Here is a 16234-nt window from a genome sequence, read left to right on the forward strand (position 1 = left end):
CAACTGACCCGGAGGGCTGCATCTCGGACATTCATGCACGGGGACTGAAGGGCTTGGAGTAACACATCCACTTCTTCCTGTTCTGCATAGGCACAGCCATCCTCTCCACTGCTGCTGGCACACAGGGCGGTCAGGGCGTTGGACGCCAAGACCTGACAAGAGGCAGGAGAGCTTAAAATCAGACAGCGAAGGAATATAATTGTTGCCTTACAAATTCATAGGCACAAAGCCACCAAAGGGGTACAAAAAGAACATTAAAAGACACTCTGAAAGAAATAAAAACTGATTCAACCAACTAAAAACCATGGAACCATCCATACAAACCAAAACAACAACAAAGCAGTTTCATCAGATATAAAATTGATATTCCATGAATGGCCGGGTTGCACCCTCAAGGGAAAGCACAAATGTTTTCAGCAGACACCTAAATATAATCTCATTAATGGCACCAAACTGGAAAATCCATGAGTAAATCAATCAATTGCATTTATAAACCATCTTTCCTCCAAGAAGTTCAAGGTGGCATCCATAGTTCTTCCCCTCTCAATTTTATCCCCACAATAACCCTGTGAGATAGGTTAGGGCTCAGAGACAGTGAGCCTCATGGCCAAGTGAGGATTTGAACCCGTCTCCCAAATCCCCATCCAGCACTCTAACCACTGTGAAACACTGGCTCACATGTACTCAGGCACTGCATAACATATTAATATGGGCACTGTACAGAAAACCCGGAAGACAGCTAACATTAGAAGTGTGGGAGCTGAAAACAGGTTTAACAGGGCCAACAAAGACCAGATAAAAGGAGCTACGGGGGCTCTGCATCTGGTCTGCGAGCTATTGCTGGGTGGCCAGCTCACCTGTAAGCGTGGAGAGCCTGTCCCGATCACTTTACTCAGGAGCCGCAGCATCTCTGTGCGAGGCAGTAACTCGGGTCCGTTCTGACAGGTGACCGGGGGAAAGAGGGGCAAAAGAGAAACGCAAACACTTGTCATTTTAAAAAAGGCAACTGCCCAACCAACAATGAATAATCATCCTCATCATGCAATGAAGCTGGGGGATTTGGAATGGCTCCCAGCAGGTGAGCATTCTGTATTTTATGTACTTAACAAAATTTACATACTGGTCGACTTACTAAGTTGCTGTTATAATTTACATTGACCGTATTTTTCCGTCTATAAGACACCCCCATGTATAAGACACCCCGTTTGGGGGACTCAGATTTAAGAAAATTGGGGAGATGTATCTGTGTGTAAGACGCCCCCTTTTGATATTATTTTTAGGGGGGACCGCGGCTTACACACAGAAAAATACTGTATATGTTGCTTTTTCAAAGCGCCTTGCAACAGAACAAAATGTGAATCGATACATCGTTAAAATAGTGGCCGAATACTAAAATGTAACACCCATATCCAGGAAATACAGTGGTACCTTGGTTCTTGAATGGCTTGGCTCCCAAACGCTGCAAACCCAGAACTGTTCTGGTTTGTGAACATTTTACAGAAGCCCAACATCCGACACGGCTTCTGCTCGACTGCAGGAATCTCCTGCAGCCAATCGGAAGCCGCGCCTTGGTTTTTGAACGGCTTCAGGAGTCAAACCAACACCTGGAACGGATTAAGTTCGAGAACTAAGGTACCACTGTAACTCTGTTCAGTTGCATTAATGTTACAACATTTTAAATTCATGTTGAAGTACTTCCTGTTCTTCTATGGCTACAAGCTGTTGTATGTTGCATCTGGGGTCAGGCGAGGGAGGCGGCTCTCAAGACAAAGAGTCAGAGGAGGAGGGATGTGATGAGAAGGGAAGTATCTCAACACTTGCATCAGCTTTGTTCGGCTGTGCATTTTCAGCTTCGTTTGAACCTCCGGGGGGGGGGGGGCACATCTGTCTGCCACCAAGTAAAAATGGCAGCTTGCTTTCTGAAGATGATGCAACCCCATGGAAAACACTGACCTCGTCCACCAGCAAACTCTGGCTGCTGGCAGATGATCTCAGCTGAGCATGGACCGTGATCGTCTGCAGAGCCTTGACCAAGAGCTCCTCCTTCTCTTCACTGTCGTTGGGAGTCTCCAGCAGCACCATTTTGAGGAGAGGGAAGACTAAGGAAAAGGCTGGGGCCGTTAATGGCACGGGACCTGCAACAGGCAGAAAAGAAGAGGGGAGATACAGATGCAGAAGGACATGCCCATACATGCCAACGACAGCCACTGACAGAGTAGAAATCAATGGGCATGGCTGACGTTGGGAGTGCAACAGCAGTGATTATTCAGTTCACAACTTAAAGAGTTAATTCTGTTCTCAGTAGAGAGCCAGTGTGGTGTAGTGGTTAAGAGCGGTGGACTCGTAATCTGGTGAACTGGGTTCGCTTCCCCGCTCCTCCACATGCAGCTGCTGGGTGACCTTGGGCTAGTCACACTTCTCTGAAGTCTCTCAGCCCCACTCACCTCACGGAGTGTTTGTTGTGGGAGAGGAAGGGAAAGGAGAATGTTAGCCGCTTTGAGACTCCTTTGGGTAGTGATAAAGCGGGATATCAAATCCAAACTCTTCTTCTTCTTCTAGTCAGCTGCTCGGGGAGGAGGGGGGAGGCACTGCTTAGCAACCAAATCAGGTGGAAAAAAATCAGAAGCGGGTCCTCACCTGCCTCTCCCTTGTTCATCCGGACAGGCACAGTGTGTGTGTGCAACAAGGTCACCACTCTGGTCACAGCAGTGGGCAGGTCCTCTTGGCACCAGGATTCGTCCAAAACACACTCAGGCTTTATCATCCTCAAGGTCACGTGACTCACTACAGTACCTGGGGAAAGGGTGAAGGGAGTTGTAAGTCCAGCACCAAAATTGAGGACGGGAGAAGGAACCCTGGCTGGCTACCCCAATCTACGTTTGCTTGTATTTTTGCAGATTTATGCTACAAAAGCTTATCTTATCTGAGTTTTCCCCCATCACAGAGATTGATAGATAGATAGATAGATGATAGATAGATAGATAGATAGATAGATAGATAGATAGATGATAGATAGATAGATAGATAGATAGATAGATGATAGATAGATAGATAGATAGATAGATAGATAGATAGATATAAACACACACAAAGCGAAACACTAACCAAAAGTCTTCAACCGATCAGGCATCACACAGGATGCCAAAGAAAGGAAAGGGGTCTTAATCCTTGGAGCCGCCAGAGGGGACTTCAGCAGAGGCAGGAAGAAGCCTATGAGACTGGGGATGTACTGGGAGAGACCAGGGGGGTTCCTCTTTAGAACAGCATCCAGGAGACCCAGCATTGATTCCAGTTCATTGTCAAGCTGCAATAGAACACTGCAGTGGTTACTGGCAAAAGGCAATTTTGAAAGAAGCAGCCAAGCTTTGGACTAACACACCCACACACCCATAAGCTCAATCCTTTCTCTGTATTTTCTTCCTTTATCAATATTCTCAGCACAGTAAGAGGGGAAAAGGGACTTGCTGACCCAGGAACAGATGGCATGACAATATTGGACCACAGCAGCAGCAGCAGCAGCTGGTGACCAGTGGATATGGTGGGGCAGTTGATCTGCTAATGGGAGATGGAGGGGGTGGTCTTCAGAGACAGAGTCAAGAGGGTCCTCAGAGGCAACAGGTAACAATTTGTTGACATATGCTCTGCAGCGGGCTAGGCTACCCTCTTTTGTGTGATCCAGCCCACGTTATTTTTTAAATTTAATTTAATTTAATTTATTAAAACAGCCACCACCAGCAGCCAGGAAGCAAACATTGCTCTTGAGTGTGGAAATGTGCCAGTTCAGGGGAGAGACCCTATTCTTGCTTGTAATTTCAAGGTCTCTCCCCAGCCCCTCTCATCTCAATGCTGGAGGGGAGAAATCTCATGTGCTCAGATCCTGCTTGTGGGTTTCCCATGTGACCGGAATTTTTATAAAGGTGGTGGTGGAGTTTTGTTTCCAGTTAAACGGGACACTGCACCCCCAGACCAACCGCCCAAATCGACACCATTCCAACTTTACTCAGGGAAAAGATGGCTACCAAAGGCGGGGGGACTTGGGAAACTGGTAAAAGACCGCCATAATCCCTGAAACCCGGGATCACGTACACAGCAGCCTCTTACATAAGAGATAATCACTGGCATCCTGGCAAATGGGTGCCAAACAGGTAGTCATCCTGTGGACAATAGCAAACCACCCAGGAACGGGTTAGGTTCTGGGTCAGGACAAAGAAGTGTGATTACCTGAGCAGGGAAAAGCAGGAACTTGTAAATACTTCCATTGTTATCACTTGATGAGTGTAAAGTGGAGGGCAAGGGAGAGATGGAGGCAAGAAATCCCCTCCCCCTTTGTGACATATGTATGATGTATCTGTGATGCGTGCATGAAGCTTCACCAAAGGGGTTTGTGGGAAAAGGGAAAGCCTATAAAAGAAGAGGACCCTTTTGTTCGGTGCTTCTTCCTCCTTCTTCCATGTGGTGGGTGGAAGTTCTGTTGCGACAGTCTTTTGAATAAAGATCAGGCCTACAGGCTGCTGTTTTGCTCCTATATACACTGAGGTCCAGCACCGAGGGCCTTCTGGTGGTTCCCTCACTGCGAGAAGCCAAGTTGCAGGGAACCAGGCAGAGGGCCTTCTTGGTAGTGGCACCCGCCCTGTGGAACGCCCTCCCATCAGATGTCAAGGAGAAGAACAACTACCAGACTTTTAGAAGGCATCTGAAGGCAGCCCTGTTTAGGGAAGCTTTTAATGTTTGATGTATTATGGTATTTTAATATTTTGTTGGAAGCCACCCAAGGTGGCTGGGGAGACCCAGCCAGATGGCGGGGTATAAATAATAAATTATTATTATTATTATTACTACTACTACTATTTTCCTGGCTGGTGTCTTTGTTTGACAATGCAAGTGAGCCCAAGGATTTTCCTATAACACCCACAGGTATCTGGCTGGCCACTGCAAGAACACGATGGGCCCGTGACCTGATCCAGCAGGCTCTTCTTATGTTCTTCACATTAGGCCCAGCTATAGCTTACCTCTTTCAACTGCTTCCTGGTCTGAGATTCCTTTTCCAGCTGGGCATTCAGCATTTCCTTCTGTTTGCTGGTTAGTTGGATCTCCTCCTTTATCCCCTTCTTCTTCTTAATCTCCTGAAGAAGAGAAAACCATCTATTTGGTTATAAGGGGGAAGCGGGCAGCAGCATTCCCTCCAAAGGAAGCAGCTTCAGCAGTTCAAAGACAACAGGCAACATGATGGGAGGGAAAATGAGAGTGAATTGGGAGTTGTGCCCAGAGACAGACAAGCTCAGGATGACAGCAGCAAGAAAGAAAGAAAAGACACCTAGCTCTATGCAATCTGACTTAGTTTATCACAGGTTGCTCACCAAATGCTACCAAAAAAGGTCTTGATGCAACTTAAAACTATTCAGTCTTCTTTTCATCTTCATTTTCTTTCCCCTTCTCTCCCAGAAACTCAGGGAGCTTTACATGGGATGTTTTCCCTGTTATCCCCTGAGAGGTGGCTCATCAGGCTTGAGAAAAGGTGAGTGTTCCAAAAAAAACCTGCAGAACTGAGTGAAGATCTGAAATCCAACTTTCCTCCAGTCCATGCCTGAGTCATTTAGGGCTTTAATAATAATACAGTTGTACCTTGGTTCTCGAATGTAATCTGTTCAAGGAGTCCATTTGACGTCCAAAATGTTCGAAAACCAAGGCGTGGCTTCCGATCGGCTGCAGGAGCTTCCTGCACTCAAGTGAAAGCTGCGTCGGATGTTTGGGTTCCAAAAAATGTCCAAAAACCAGAACGCTTACTTCCAGGTTTTTGGTGTTCGGAAGCCAAAACGTATGAGTACCAAGGTGTTTGAGAACCAAGGTACGACTGTAATATAGAAGGAGGAGGAGAAGGAGCAGCAGCAGCAGCACTCTGGGCAGCTTACAGCATATATAAAAACATAATAAAACATCAAACATTAACAAACATTAAATGCTAAGGGAAGCAACCAGTCCAGTTGCTTTAAAACAGGGCTTATATTAGACCTAAATATGGCATTATCCACCATGCAAGAACTCACCTCCTTCAGCTCCAGTTCAATGATCTGCTCCTTGAAAGAATAAGCTTTGTTTTCTCTCTTCATGTTGGCCTTTTTCAGGCTGTCTTGCTGAGCACTGAAGACAGCAAAGGAGAGAGAGAGAGAGATTAACACAATCCAGTGAAATCATCTCAGGTTATCAGCTTCAATTACAGCTACCACAAAAGAACAGAAAACATTTAATATTTGTCATTTATTTAAACAAAAATTATATACGGTTTGATTGTTATAAAGACCACTCTAAGCATTTTACACAAACTATATCTCTCTATATATATGACAGCTAAAAGGAAAATTTTAAAACTTACGAAAATCAACAATAAGGGGGGAAAAGATTCAGACACATGTAACTTCTACATGTTTGGACAGGCTTGCCTAAACAGAAACCTTTTTAGAAGGCACCAAAAAAGTACAGCAAAGGTGCATGCCCGATGTCAATATGCAGGAAGTTCCAAAGTTTAAGCATTGCTACGCTAAAAGATTGATTTCTTACAAGTGCAGAATGAGTATCATGTTGCACTTGTAACAGTGCCAGTTCCACAGATCGAAGCGGTTTCGTTAGTGGTGGTTTGTTATACCACACACATTTCAATGGGAAAGGTCATCGCTTAGTGGTCTGTGTACACAAGGTCCATAGGTTAGTGGCATACATGTCTTGATTAAAGAGATTTTTTCTCCTAAAAGTGCTTTGGAAACCTGGCATGGCCTGTCAAAAATAAGGAGGGCCGTAGCTCAATGGCAAAACATCTGCTTTGCATGCAGAAGGTCCCAGGTTCAAACCCCAGCATCTCCAGGTAGGGTTGGCAAAAAGGTTCCCTGTCTGGAATGGGAGAGCTGCTGCCAGTCAGTGTAGACAACACTGAGCTAGATGGACCAATGGCCTGGCTCAGTATAAGGCAGCTTCCTGTATCCAAGCGCTCGTCCTCACCTGTGCAAGATGGACTTGTCATAAAGTTCCCCTTCGGGTGTCTTCATGATAGCAAACTCCTCCTGGGTCACAAGACACAGCGCTGGGTTTTCTAGAAAGGCGGAGATGGTGCTGATGACCTGAGGGAGGACTTGGCTGGGAGAGAGGGCAGAAAGCAGACCCACCGCATTCAGGGACGACTGTGAAACAAGGAAGGGGAGGGAAAACAGCCACTTGTCAAGGATTACAGCACTATCCCAGTAGTGATGTATGGAAGTGAGAACTGGACCATAAAGAAAGCTGATCGCCAAAGAATCGATGCTTTTGAATTATGGTGCTGGAGGAGACTCTTGAGAGTCCCATGGACTGCAAGATCAAACCTATCCATTCTGAAGGAAATCAGCCCTGAGGGCTCACTGGAAGGACAGATCGTGAAGCTGAGGCTCCAATACTTTGGCCACCTCATGAGAAGAGAAGACTCCCTGGAAAAGACCCGATGCTGGGAAAGATTGAGGGCACAAGGAGAAGGGGACGACAGAGGAAGAGATGGTTGGACAGTGTTATCGAAGCTACGAACATGAGTTTGACCAAACTGTGGGAGGCAGTGGAAGACAGAAGGGCCTGGCATGCTCTGGTCCATGGGGTCACGAAGAGTCGGACACGACTAAATGACTAAACAACAACAACATACCGTATTTTTCGCTCTATAACACGCACCTGACCATAAGACGCACATAGTTTTTAGAGGAGGAAAACAAGAAAAAAATATTCTAAACGAAACAGTGATCTGATGGTGAATTTGGGGTAGCCCAATGCAAAAATCCTGAGGATCCATGTGGATCCGTGCTTTGTAACCACGTTTTAAGTGGGGAGGGAAGGAAAAGCACTCAAGGGACAAGGAGCACGCGTGGAGAAGGAGCTTTTCGGTGAGCTGAGCGGGGAGGAGGGAGGGAAAGAGCACTGTTGCTTTAAAGGTATACTTAAGGTATTTGCCCTGTGCCTGGGTTTTTTTCCATTTAACAGTTTGCAGCCTTTTCCTTCCTTTCCTTGTTTTGAGGCACAATAGATTTGAGCAACTGAGGAGGACTTGGATTGCAGGGGATTCGCCATTAGCTGTGTAAAAGCGCTCCTCCTTGCAGCCTGAGTGATAAGCAGCCACCAGCAGCAATAGAATGGAGCACAAAAAAGCGGTAGGGGCATTAGGACCCAGACAATGCTCGAATCTATCCTGCCTGAAAACAAGCTGCTCCTGAGACGCAGGGATTTGCGAAGTTTTCCCCTCTCCCTCATCCCCAGCCTTTTTTTTAACTTCCTGGTTTTCACTGCGTGGCTCAGAACTCGAGGTTGGTTTTATTTTGCTGCTAGTTGCTTAAATTTTATCTTCCCTGCCGTCCCTCTGCAGCCTCATTGCTCTGTTTAGAGAGCGCACGGACCTTTGCTAGTTCTGTCCCTCCTCCCGTGTAAGCGGCTGCTGCCCGCTTTGCTGCCATGGCTCTCCTTCCCTCCCTCCTCCCCGGCTCCAGGTCGCTTTAAAGCAAGCAAAGCAAGAGAGCCCCGTAGAGCGTGTAAGCGGCTCCCGCTTTGCTTGACTGACGGCAGCCATGGCTCCGATCTGTGCATTCGCTCTGTAACACGCACAGGCATTTCCCCTTACTTTCTAGGAGCAAAAAAGTGCGTGTTTTGGAGCGAAAACTACGGTAATATTCTCTCAACACTTGGGGCTGGTAGTCTAAATCTGCAGCACTCTTCATCCATGCAGCTGTGGTCTCTGTGTCCTTTTGCGGACAGGAGAGAAGCAGCATCAGCAAGATTTTTCAACCCGCAACCCCCAGGTATAAAATCTTATCACACTAGGTCCATTAAGAAGCATTTGGGAAGGGAGCACAGATCAGTAGTAGAGCATCATCAATTCTGCAGGGGGGGAAAGCCACAGGTCCAATCCCTGCCATTTCCAATTAAAATTTATAAGCACCAGATCAAAAAGAGACCCTTTGCCTGCACCCCTGGAGAGCCTGTTCAGAGTGGACCAGGTGTGGGGAGAGCCTTGGGCCCTCTAACCTCTCTGGCTGGCCCTCTGCACCCACCTTGAGTAGCTTTGCCTGTCTGGAATGTGCCCTTGAACTCAGATTATGCCTCCTGCTGGGGGTGGGGTGGAAAAACTAGCTTACTGTTCTGCCTACCTTTGCCTCTAGCCCCGCCCCCCATGTAGCATGTAGCCCTTGAAAGGATGCCAAGAAGGGAATGAGGCTTCCGGCCTGGAAAAAGTTCCCCCACTTCTGGAAAGCTGGCAGTACTGAAACTAAGTGGACCACAGTTTGTGTTGACTATGGCAGCTTCATCATCTCTCAGCCCAGGATGCCCTTGAAAACCTCTGCAGAAGAATCAAACCCAGTCACCTTATTCATGGGGCTCTGGGTGACAATCCGGTCAAAGATCTTTTCCAGGTACTTGGCGATGAAATCGACAGGGTCCAGTTTCATCTTGATCAGGAGGGCTGTCCAAAGGCCAGACTGGCCTGTTACTGAAAGGGAGAAGGAAGGAGGGAGGGGGAGACTTACAAGAGGCACAACAGACCCTACTTCCGTCACATACCCAACTGGTAAAATATATAATTAAATTTTCTCTTTTACATTTTAAAATCCTCAAATTATCAAGGATTTCCCTTATTCTCTTTCCATGGTTCAATTTGCATATCATCTATCCCTGCATCCATTAAAACTTATTTACACTGTTGAATTTATCTTAATGCTGCCAACGTTTTCATGTGTACACAATTTCCCCCCCCCATATATTCAACAAACTCTTTCCAATCTTTTCTAAACGTATGTTCTTCTTGGTCTCTTCTTCTATATGTTAAGTCTGCAAGCTGCACATATGCTGTTAGCTTAAGTTGCCATTTTTCTTTAGTTGGGACCTTGCTCGTTTTCCATTTTGGGGCTAACCAAACACGGACCACAGTAGTAGCATACATAAATAACCTTTTTTGACACCTGGGAATTTCAGTCTGATTTATTCCCAAAGGATTCTGGATTTTTTTTTGGAAAAGAACGCTTAAACGTTTTTTCAGTTCATTATGGATTATTTCCCAATACTCTTTTACCCTTTTACAAGTTCACCACATGTGAAAAAACGTTCCCTCCACCTCTTTGCATCTCCAGCACTTACCCGATTCAATCTCATTATACATCTTAGCAAGCCTAAAGGTAAAGAGTAAAGGGGCCTCTGACCATTAGATCCATTTGCAGATGACTCTGGGGTTGCGGTGCTATTCTCGCTTTATTGGCCGAGGGAGCCGGCGTACAGCTTCCGGGTCATGTGGCCAGCAAGCTAAGCCGCTTCTGGCAAACCAGAGCAGCGCACGGAAACGCCGTTTACCTTCCTGCCGGAGCAGTACCTATTTATCTACTTGCACTTTGATGTGCTTTTGAACTGCTAGGTTGGCAGGAGCAGGGACCGAGCAACAAGAGCTCACCCCCTTGCGGGGATTCGAACTGCTGACCTTCTGATCGGCAATCCCTAGGCTCTGTGGTTTAACCCACAGCACCAGCTGCATCCCCTCTTAGCAAGCCTACTCAGAGTTAAATACCATCTGTACCATTTTCAAGTAGTTCTCCTTCAAAGAATAACATACTGGGAGCTTTCCCCTCTCCTACTCACCTAGAGAAGGGTGATTGCTTACTAGCAACATTTCCAAGGCTAACTTTTCCTTCTCCTCTGGATCACCCTCCAGCCCCGACACGCAAGAGATCATGCACAGCGTCTCCTGGAGGACACGAGGAGGGATGTAGGTCTTTCCTTGTTCCGACAGCTCTCCTGTCTCGGTGAGCAAGGCCTCAGTGGGCAGTACCTGACGAATCGTGAATATAAATGCAATAGTAAGACAAGTGCTGGAGTGTAGAGAGAGCAATGTCGATCCAAGTCTTGTAGCGTAAAGCACAGCCGAATGCAGCAAGAGTCTGACTTCTGGATCAGGCTAAAAGGCCCATCCAGCCCAGGATACTGTTCTCATAGTGGCCGATCGGATGTCTGTGGGAAGCCCACGAGTGCATCAGAAACACTCTCCCCCTCCTGTAGTCCCCATCAACTGGCAACTCCATTGAAGCTCAAAGTATCTACTTGCAAAGAATTTGTAATCCAATTATCTGCTGAGGGTATTACCCAAAATTACTGAGATTTTTTCAGGGTTATTTAGCCAAGATTTTTAAAGTCAAATCTAAAACTATTTAATTGTACTTAATGGTGGCTAATGGATCTTTTAGATGTTTTATGTATTTAATATGTCTGGATTATCAATGTTTTATGGATGGTTTTCTTTTTTTTCCTCCTTTACAGTCTTGTTGTCTAAATTATGCAAATAGCCAATGTCTATGGGAAGCCTGCAAACCAGACCTGAATGCAACAAAAACAATCCCCTCTCTTGCACAATATTGCATAGCAAAGCAATGGATGTAAATTTTACCCCCGTAAAGGTAAAAAAGGTAAAGGGCGGCTAAGTCCAGTCAAAGGCATCTATGGGGTACAGCGCTCATCTCGCTTTCAGGCAGAGGGAGCTGGCGTTTGTCCACAGACAGCTTTCCGGGTCATGTGGCCAGCAGTACTAAACCACTTCTGGGGTAACAGAACACCATGACGGAAGCCAGAGTGCAAGGAAATGCCATTTACCTTCCTGCCGCAGCAGTACCTATTTATCTACTTGCACTGGCGTGCTTTCGAACTGCTAGGTTAGCAGGAGCTGGGACAGAGCGACGGGAGCTCACTCTGTCACGGGGATTCGAACCGCCAACCTTCTGATCGGCAAGCCCAAGAGGCTCAGTGGTTTAGACCACAGCACCACCCGCGTCCCCATGAAGTACGCTCCCTCCAGCAGTGGAGACAGAACCTAGCCATCGTGGATATTAGCCTTATCCTCCATGGACCTCAGGATGGAGGGCTTTAAAAGGCTGGACCTCGTCCCAAAAGTTGTATGGACTTTACCTTGTGAGAACTGAGCACTACTTTCAGCTCTTCTAAGAGCCCATAGGCCAACTTGAACCCTCTGGGCAAAGACAGGAGCTTCCTCACAGTCTGCTGGGCGAGCCTTCGGACACACCATGATCGGCTGAGGAGGACTGCAGCCAGGGCTTTGTGATATTGCCTGAAAGCGAGAGAAAAAGGTAGAGGGGAAGGAGAGAGAGAGATAGGAGGGAGGAGAGCCATGCGTCAGGGGCACAGCATCTGATTTGCATGCAGAAGGTCCCATGTTCAATCTAGGGCTGGGAATGTCCCATCAGGAAACCCGGAGAAGCTGCTGCCAGTCAGTGTACACAGTACTGAGCTAGATGGGCCAATGGTCTGATTCAGTATGGGGAGGAGGCAAGCAGTCAACAACAGGGTGATCATGACCCAAAGCATTCCAGCCTTTTGTGCAAAGTTCTGCGGGTGCCCTCACCCTCAGAGGAAGGTTCAAGAGTTTGATGATAAGCAAGAGAAGGAGACCAAGCTGTACGTACTGGACTTTAGCACCAGGTAGTCGATGCTCATGGTCCAAGAGGAGGCGTTCTGTCAGCTGCAGAACTGTGCACATTGCTGCAGGAGGGGAGGAAAAACACAAAAGGTATGGAAGCCAGCCTTGTTGCATTCACCATATCTTTCCTTGCATGTAAATCACAATCGTAAAGTCATTTCCCCAAGAGAGTCACAGCTTTCCTTTCAAAAAAAGCAACTTAACAGCTACAAAAGGTTTGCCTAAGATATTGTAGCATGATATTCAAATAATTTAAAAACAAAAAAATTAAAAAAGAGGCATTTGGTTGATTTACATGTATTCTTTTATAGCAGCTTAGTTTTATCGTCATCATAAAGGGCTGGATCTTTTGGATCCAATAAGTTTATGTAGAGATTGAGGATTTTTTTGTGATGTTCCAGAATAATATGTTTCATGACAATGTACAACCTTACACTGTGTTTAATTTACTATGATGTTATCAGTATTCCCATATGTTTTCAGTTGATTTTTTCTTGCTAAAGATTAACTAAAAAAGACATCTGATTCCAAAGAACAAAGAAACAAGAGAGGCAGAACTGTGCATATTAAGCCTTTACCAGCAAAGACCTGGGCAACACAATCCATTGCGCAAGTGTACTAAGGGGAGGTACAAAAGTTAGTAGCCCATCTTCTTTGTCCACAAGGCAGACTAACCTGCCTCACTCAGCTTTGCCTACAAGCAGTAGAAGAGGAGAACATACAGTGCCCCAAAGCCCCAAAATACAGAAGCCTGTCCATCTTAGGAAGCCCTTTTGCAAAACCTGAGGATGACCCCTTAAAGCAAAGGCATCCAGCTCACCTTCCTCTGATGCAGACTGCAGGAACTTCTCAGAAGTGAAAATCTGCTTTTTCTCATCCAGAACGAGGGGCCAGAAGCTACTCAGCTTGTTCTCTGGAGAGGAAAAGAAAGAGATTGTGGCCATGTAGATAACAAAAAGAAGAGGCGACAACCAGCCCTGCAGGCACCTCTTATATAAAGAAAACTAAACCCTATTATTTACTATATTTATATACCACTTAGCATGCAAATCCTAAGTGGCTTACTTACAACAAAACTTTATTTTCCCTATTAACACTGTACTATAAGCAAAAATAAAAACACATCGATAAAAAACAAAGGGTTGTATCCAACATGCACAAACAGTGTTCTGCTTGCATAATGGGATTTCCTCTTTTCCTTCTCCTCTTCCCCTGCGTGCCCCCAAAATCTGCTCCAACCATGGAAGAGGAGGGGGAAGTTCCGTTGTGCAAATGAAACAGCTGTGCTGGATACAACCCAAAACAACTAGTAAAATGAATGAAACACTGCAATGAATCTTACAACCCAGGGCATGTGGAATCATAAAATTGGAGAGGACCAATTCCTGAGATGCAGGAATCTCAGATGGCTGATCGGCAGTGCCACACTTCCATAGGCAGGGGGGGAAATGGGTGCTGGGAGGGAGAATGGTCTGAGGCCATTGCAATCCAATGAGAGCCAATGTTGGTGTAGTGGTTAGAGTGTTGGACTAGGACCTAGGAGACCAGGGTTCGAATTCCCACTCAGCCATGAAGTTCCCTGGGTGACCTTGGGCCACAGCCACTGCCTTTCAGCCTAACCTACCAACCTCACAGGGTTGTTGTAGGGATTAAATGATGGCAGGGGAGAGAACTGTGTATGCCACCTTGAGCTCCTTGGAGAAAAAGATGCGAGAAAAATGTAACAACTAAATATATAAATCCACAGGTGCAGAACGCAGGAAAGTGAATCACCACAATTGTCTCTGAGTAATAATTCTGTACCAGGTCTTACAACTGTGAAGACTGCAGGGGTGGGCAAGGAGAAGAGAGAGGAAAAAGAGAGACACCTGAATTATGCAGTTGCACTAAGATTGTCCATCTGTACCTATGGTTCCTTCACCCCATCAAAAAAGGGTAACTTGTTTCTAAACATCATGGGACCTTACCTATTTGTGCATCAGCTACCGAGAGTCTACAAATCAGCAAGGCTGCTGCCACGCCTTCCGTCACCAGGGCAACCTGAGTGCTCTGAGCTGCTGCTTTTTCAACTGTCTGCATCAGCAATGGCAGCAAGTCTACTCCCTGCATAAGTACGTTGCCTGTGGAAGCAGAAAGAGAAGTCAGGGAGGCCTTTCCCCAAAAACCTGCTATTGGAAGGGATTGCAAAGACGCAGGAATGGAACTAGAAGAGGCTCTTTCTTGCCTTTGAAGGATGCCAGCATGCACTGAAGATACGCATGCCTTACAGCGGAAGTGCAGGTTTTAAGGCTGAAGGCTTTCTTGAACCATTCGACCAGCTTCTTGGGCACTTCGGTGGTGAACCGATTACACCAGAGTGCGAGGACAGAGATGGCGTGCACCAAAGTGCCTTCATGGACTGAGGAGAGAGAAAACGAAAAGAAACTGGGGCAAAGAAAGCAACCAGTCAATCAGCAGTGAGCTTTTCACAATCACGTTCCAATCACTGAAGTCGACAGTGTGCCACAAAATAAAGACACCTTACCTTCCTGCTGAAGGAAAGGGATGAAAAGTTCTGTTATAGTTCCGCTTACAACTTGGTTTGAAGGCCCAGAAACTGCATGGTGGCTACAGCTGCCGATCCCTAAAAGCAGAAAAACTCCCTAGGTTGGAAATACATTTCCTTTTGGCATTTCAAAAGAAGGAAAGAAAAATACTCTGTATCTGCAGGAACATATTGAAAAGTCTTTTCTTTAATTTTCTTTTTGTATAAGTGTGTAATTTAAATTAATAAAGATTACTTAATTTTAAAAAAAAGTCTGCTGGATCACACCCACGGCCCATCTTGTCCAACAGCCTGTTTTCACAGTGGCCACCTGGCTGCCTTTGAGAAACCTGCAAGCAGGACCTGGGCATAGGAACACTCTCCCCTCCAGCAACTGGTATTCAGAAGCATTACTGCCTCTGACCACAGAGCCAGAGCATAGTCATCATGGCTAACAGCCCAACTGGTAGCCTTATTCTCCTCCATGAATTTGTCCAACCCTCTTTTAAAGCCATCCAAGATGGTGGCCATCACTGCCTCCCATCGGAAGGAGTTCTACAGTTTAACTATGCATTGTGTGAATAAGTACTTCATCTGTTCTGAATCTTCCAACATTCCACTACGCCTATAAGGCAATCCAAGAAGTTTTCCCTTACCTGAGAGGACACTGATTTTCTGTGCCACAACTGTTAGCTTTCCCTCGGCACCTATCAACAAGAATTGTGGGTTAGCCATAGACTCAAAGTTCGAAAATACATTAAACCCAAATTTTAATGCTCTGACTGTGGAAATCACATCTCAGCTTAATAGGCCAAGTTATCAATGAGCTTTGGGTACCAACAGGAAAAAACTTTGCCTCTCCCTTCTTCATGCAAACTAGGGCACAAGCCAAGAAACCTGCTGCATAATCAGCGTCCTATTATGTCTAAACCAGGAAATCTTGGGGGTTGGCGGGGTCCACCAAAAGTGCCCCACTGGAAGGCTTTCCAGGAACCATGAAGAGGCATAAGGTTTCTGAAGCCAGATGTAGAATGGGAATATGCAACTAAGTCTGTTCCCAGCTCTCCTGACCTTGGCCATTCCTCAAATCCCATAACTGAGACACCACAAGCAGAGGTTAGGTGCACTGAGAAACAGGGCAGAGGGCGATATCCAACTAAGGCCATATTCACAGCTTCGTTTCTGGGAGCTGTAGTTTGTTCTCCTCCCAGAGCCACAATTCCCAGAGTTCCCCGGGA

General features: G+C 46.2%; 1 protein-coding gene across 1 annotated transcript in view; it reads right to left on the bottom strand.

Moving 5' to 3' along the window:
* Window positions 1-16234, bottom strand: part of GCN1 (GCN1 activator of EIF2AK4) — a 60786-nt gene that overhangs the window by 33836 nt on the left and 10716 nt on the right. The window contains exons 12-28 of the mRNA XM_083716696.1: window positions 15653-15703; window positions 14997-15095; window positions 14697-14870; window positions 14440-14592; window positions 13293-13385; window positions 12459-12534; window positions 11944-12103; window positions 10627-10816; window positions 9366-9490; window positions 6991-7169; window positions 6045-6138; window positions 5010-5123; window positions 3106-3304; window positions 2638-2793; window positions 1954-2135; window positions 858-938; window positions 9-152 (exon numbers count right to left, since the gene is read on the bottom strand). Of these exons, the coding sequence (XP_083572822.1) occupies window positions 9-152; window positions 858-938; window positions 1954-2135; window positions 2638-2793; window positions 3106-3304; window positions 5010-5123; window positions 6045-6138; window positions 6991-7169; window positions 9366-9490; window positions 10627-10816; window positions 11944-12103; window positions 12459-12534; window positions 13293-13385; window positions 14440-14592; window positions 14697-14870; window positions 14997-15095; window positions 15653-15703 (2270 nt within the window). The remainder of the gene's footprint in view (window positions 1-8; window positions 153-857; window positions 939-1953; window positions 2136-2637; window positions 2794-3105; window positions 3305-5009; window positions 5124-6044; window positions 6139-6990; window positions 7170-9365; window positions 9491-10626; window positions 10817-11943; window positions 12104-12458; window positions 12535-13292; window positions 13386-14439; window positions 14593-14696; window positions 14871-14996; window positions 15096-15652; window positions 15704-16234) is intronic.

This window comes from Podarcis gaigeae (assembly GCF_964106915.1).
Source record: "Podarcis gaigeae genome assembly, chromosome: 16".
In the NCBI taxonomy this organism is placed as follows: Eukaryota; Metazoa; Chordata; class Lepidosauria; order Squamata; family Lacertidae; genus Podarcis; species Podarcis gaigeae.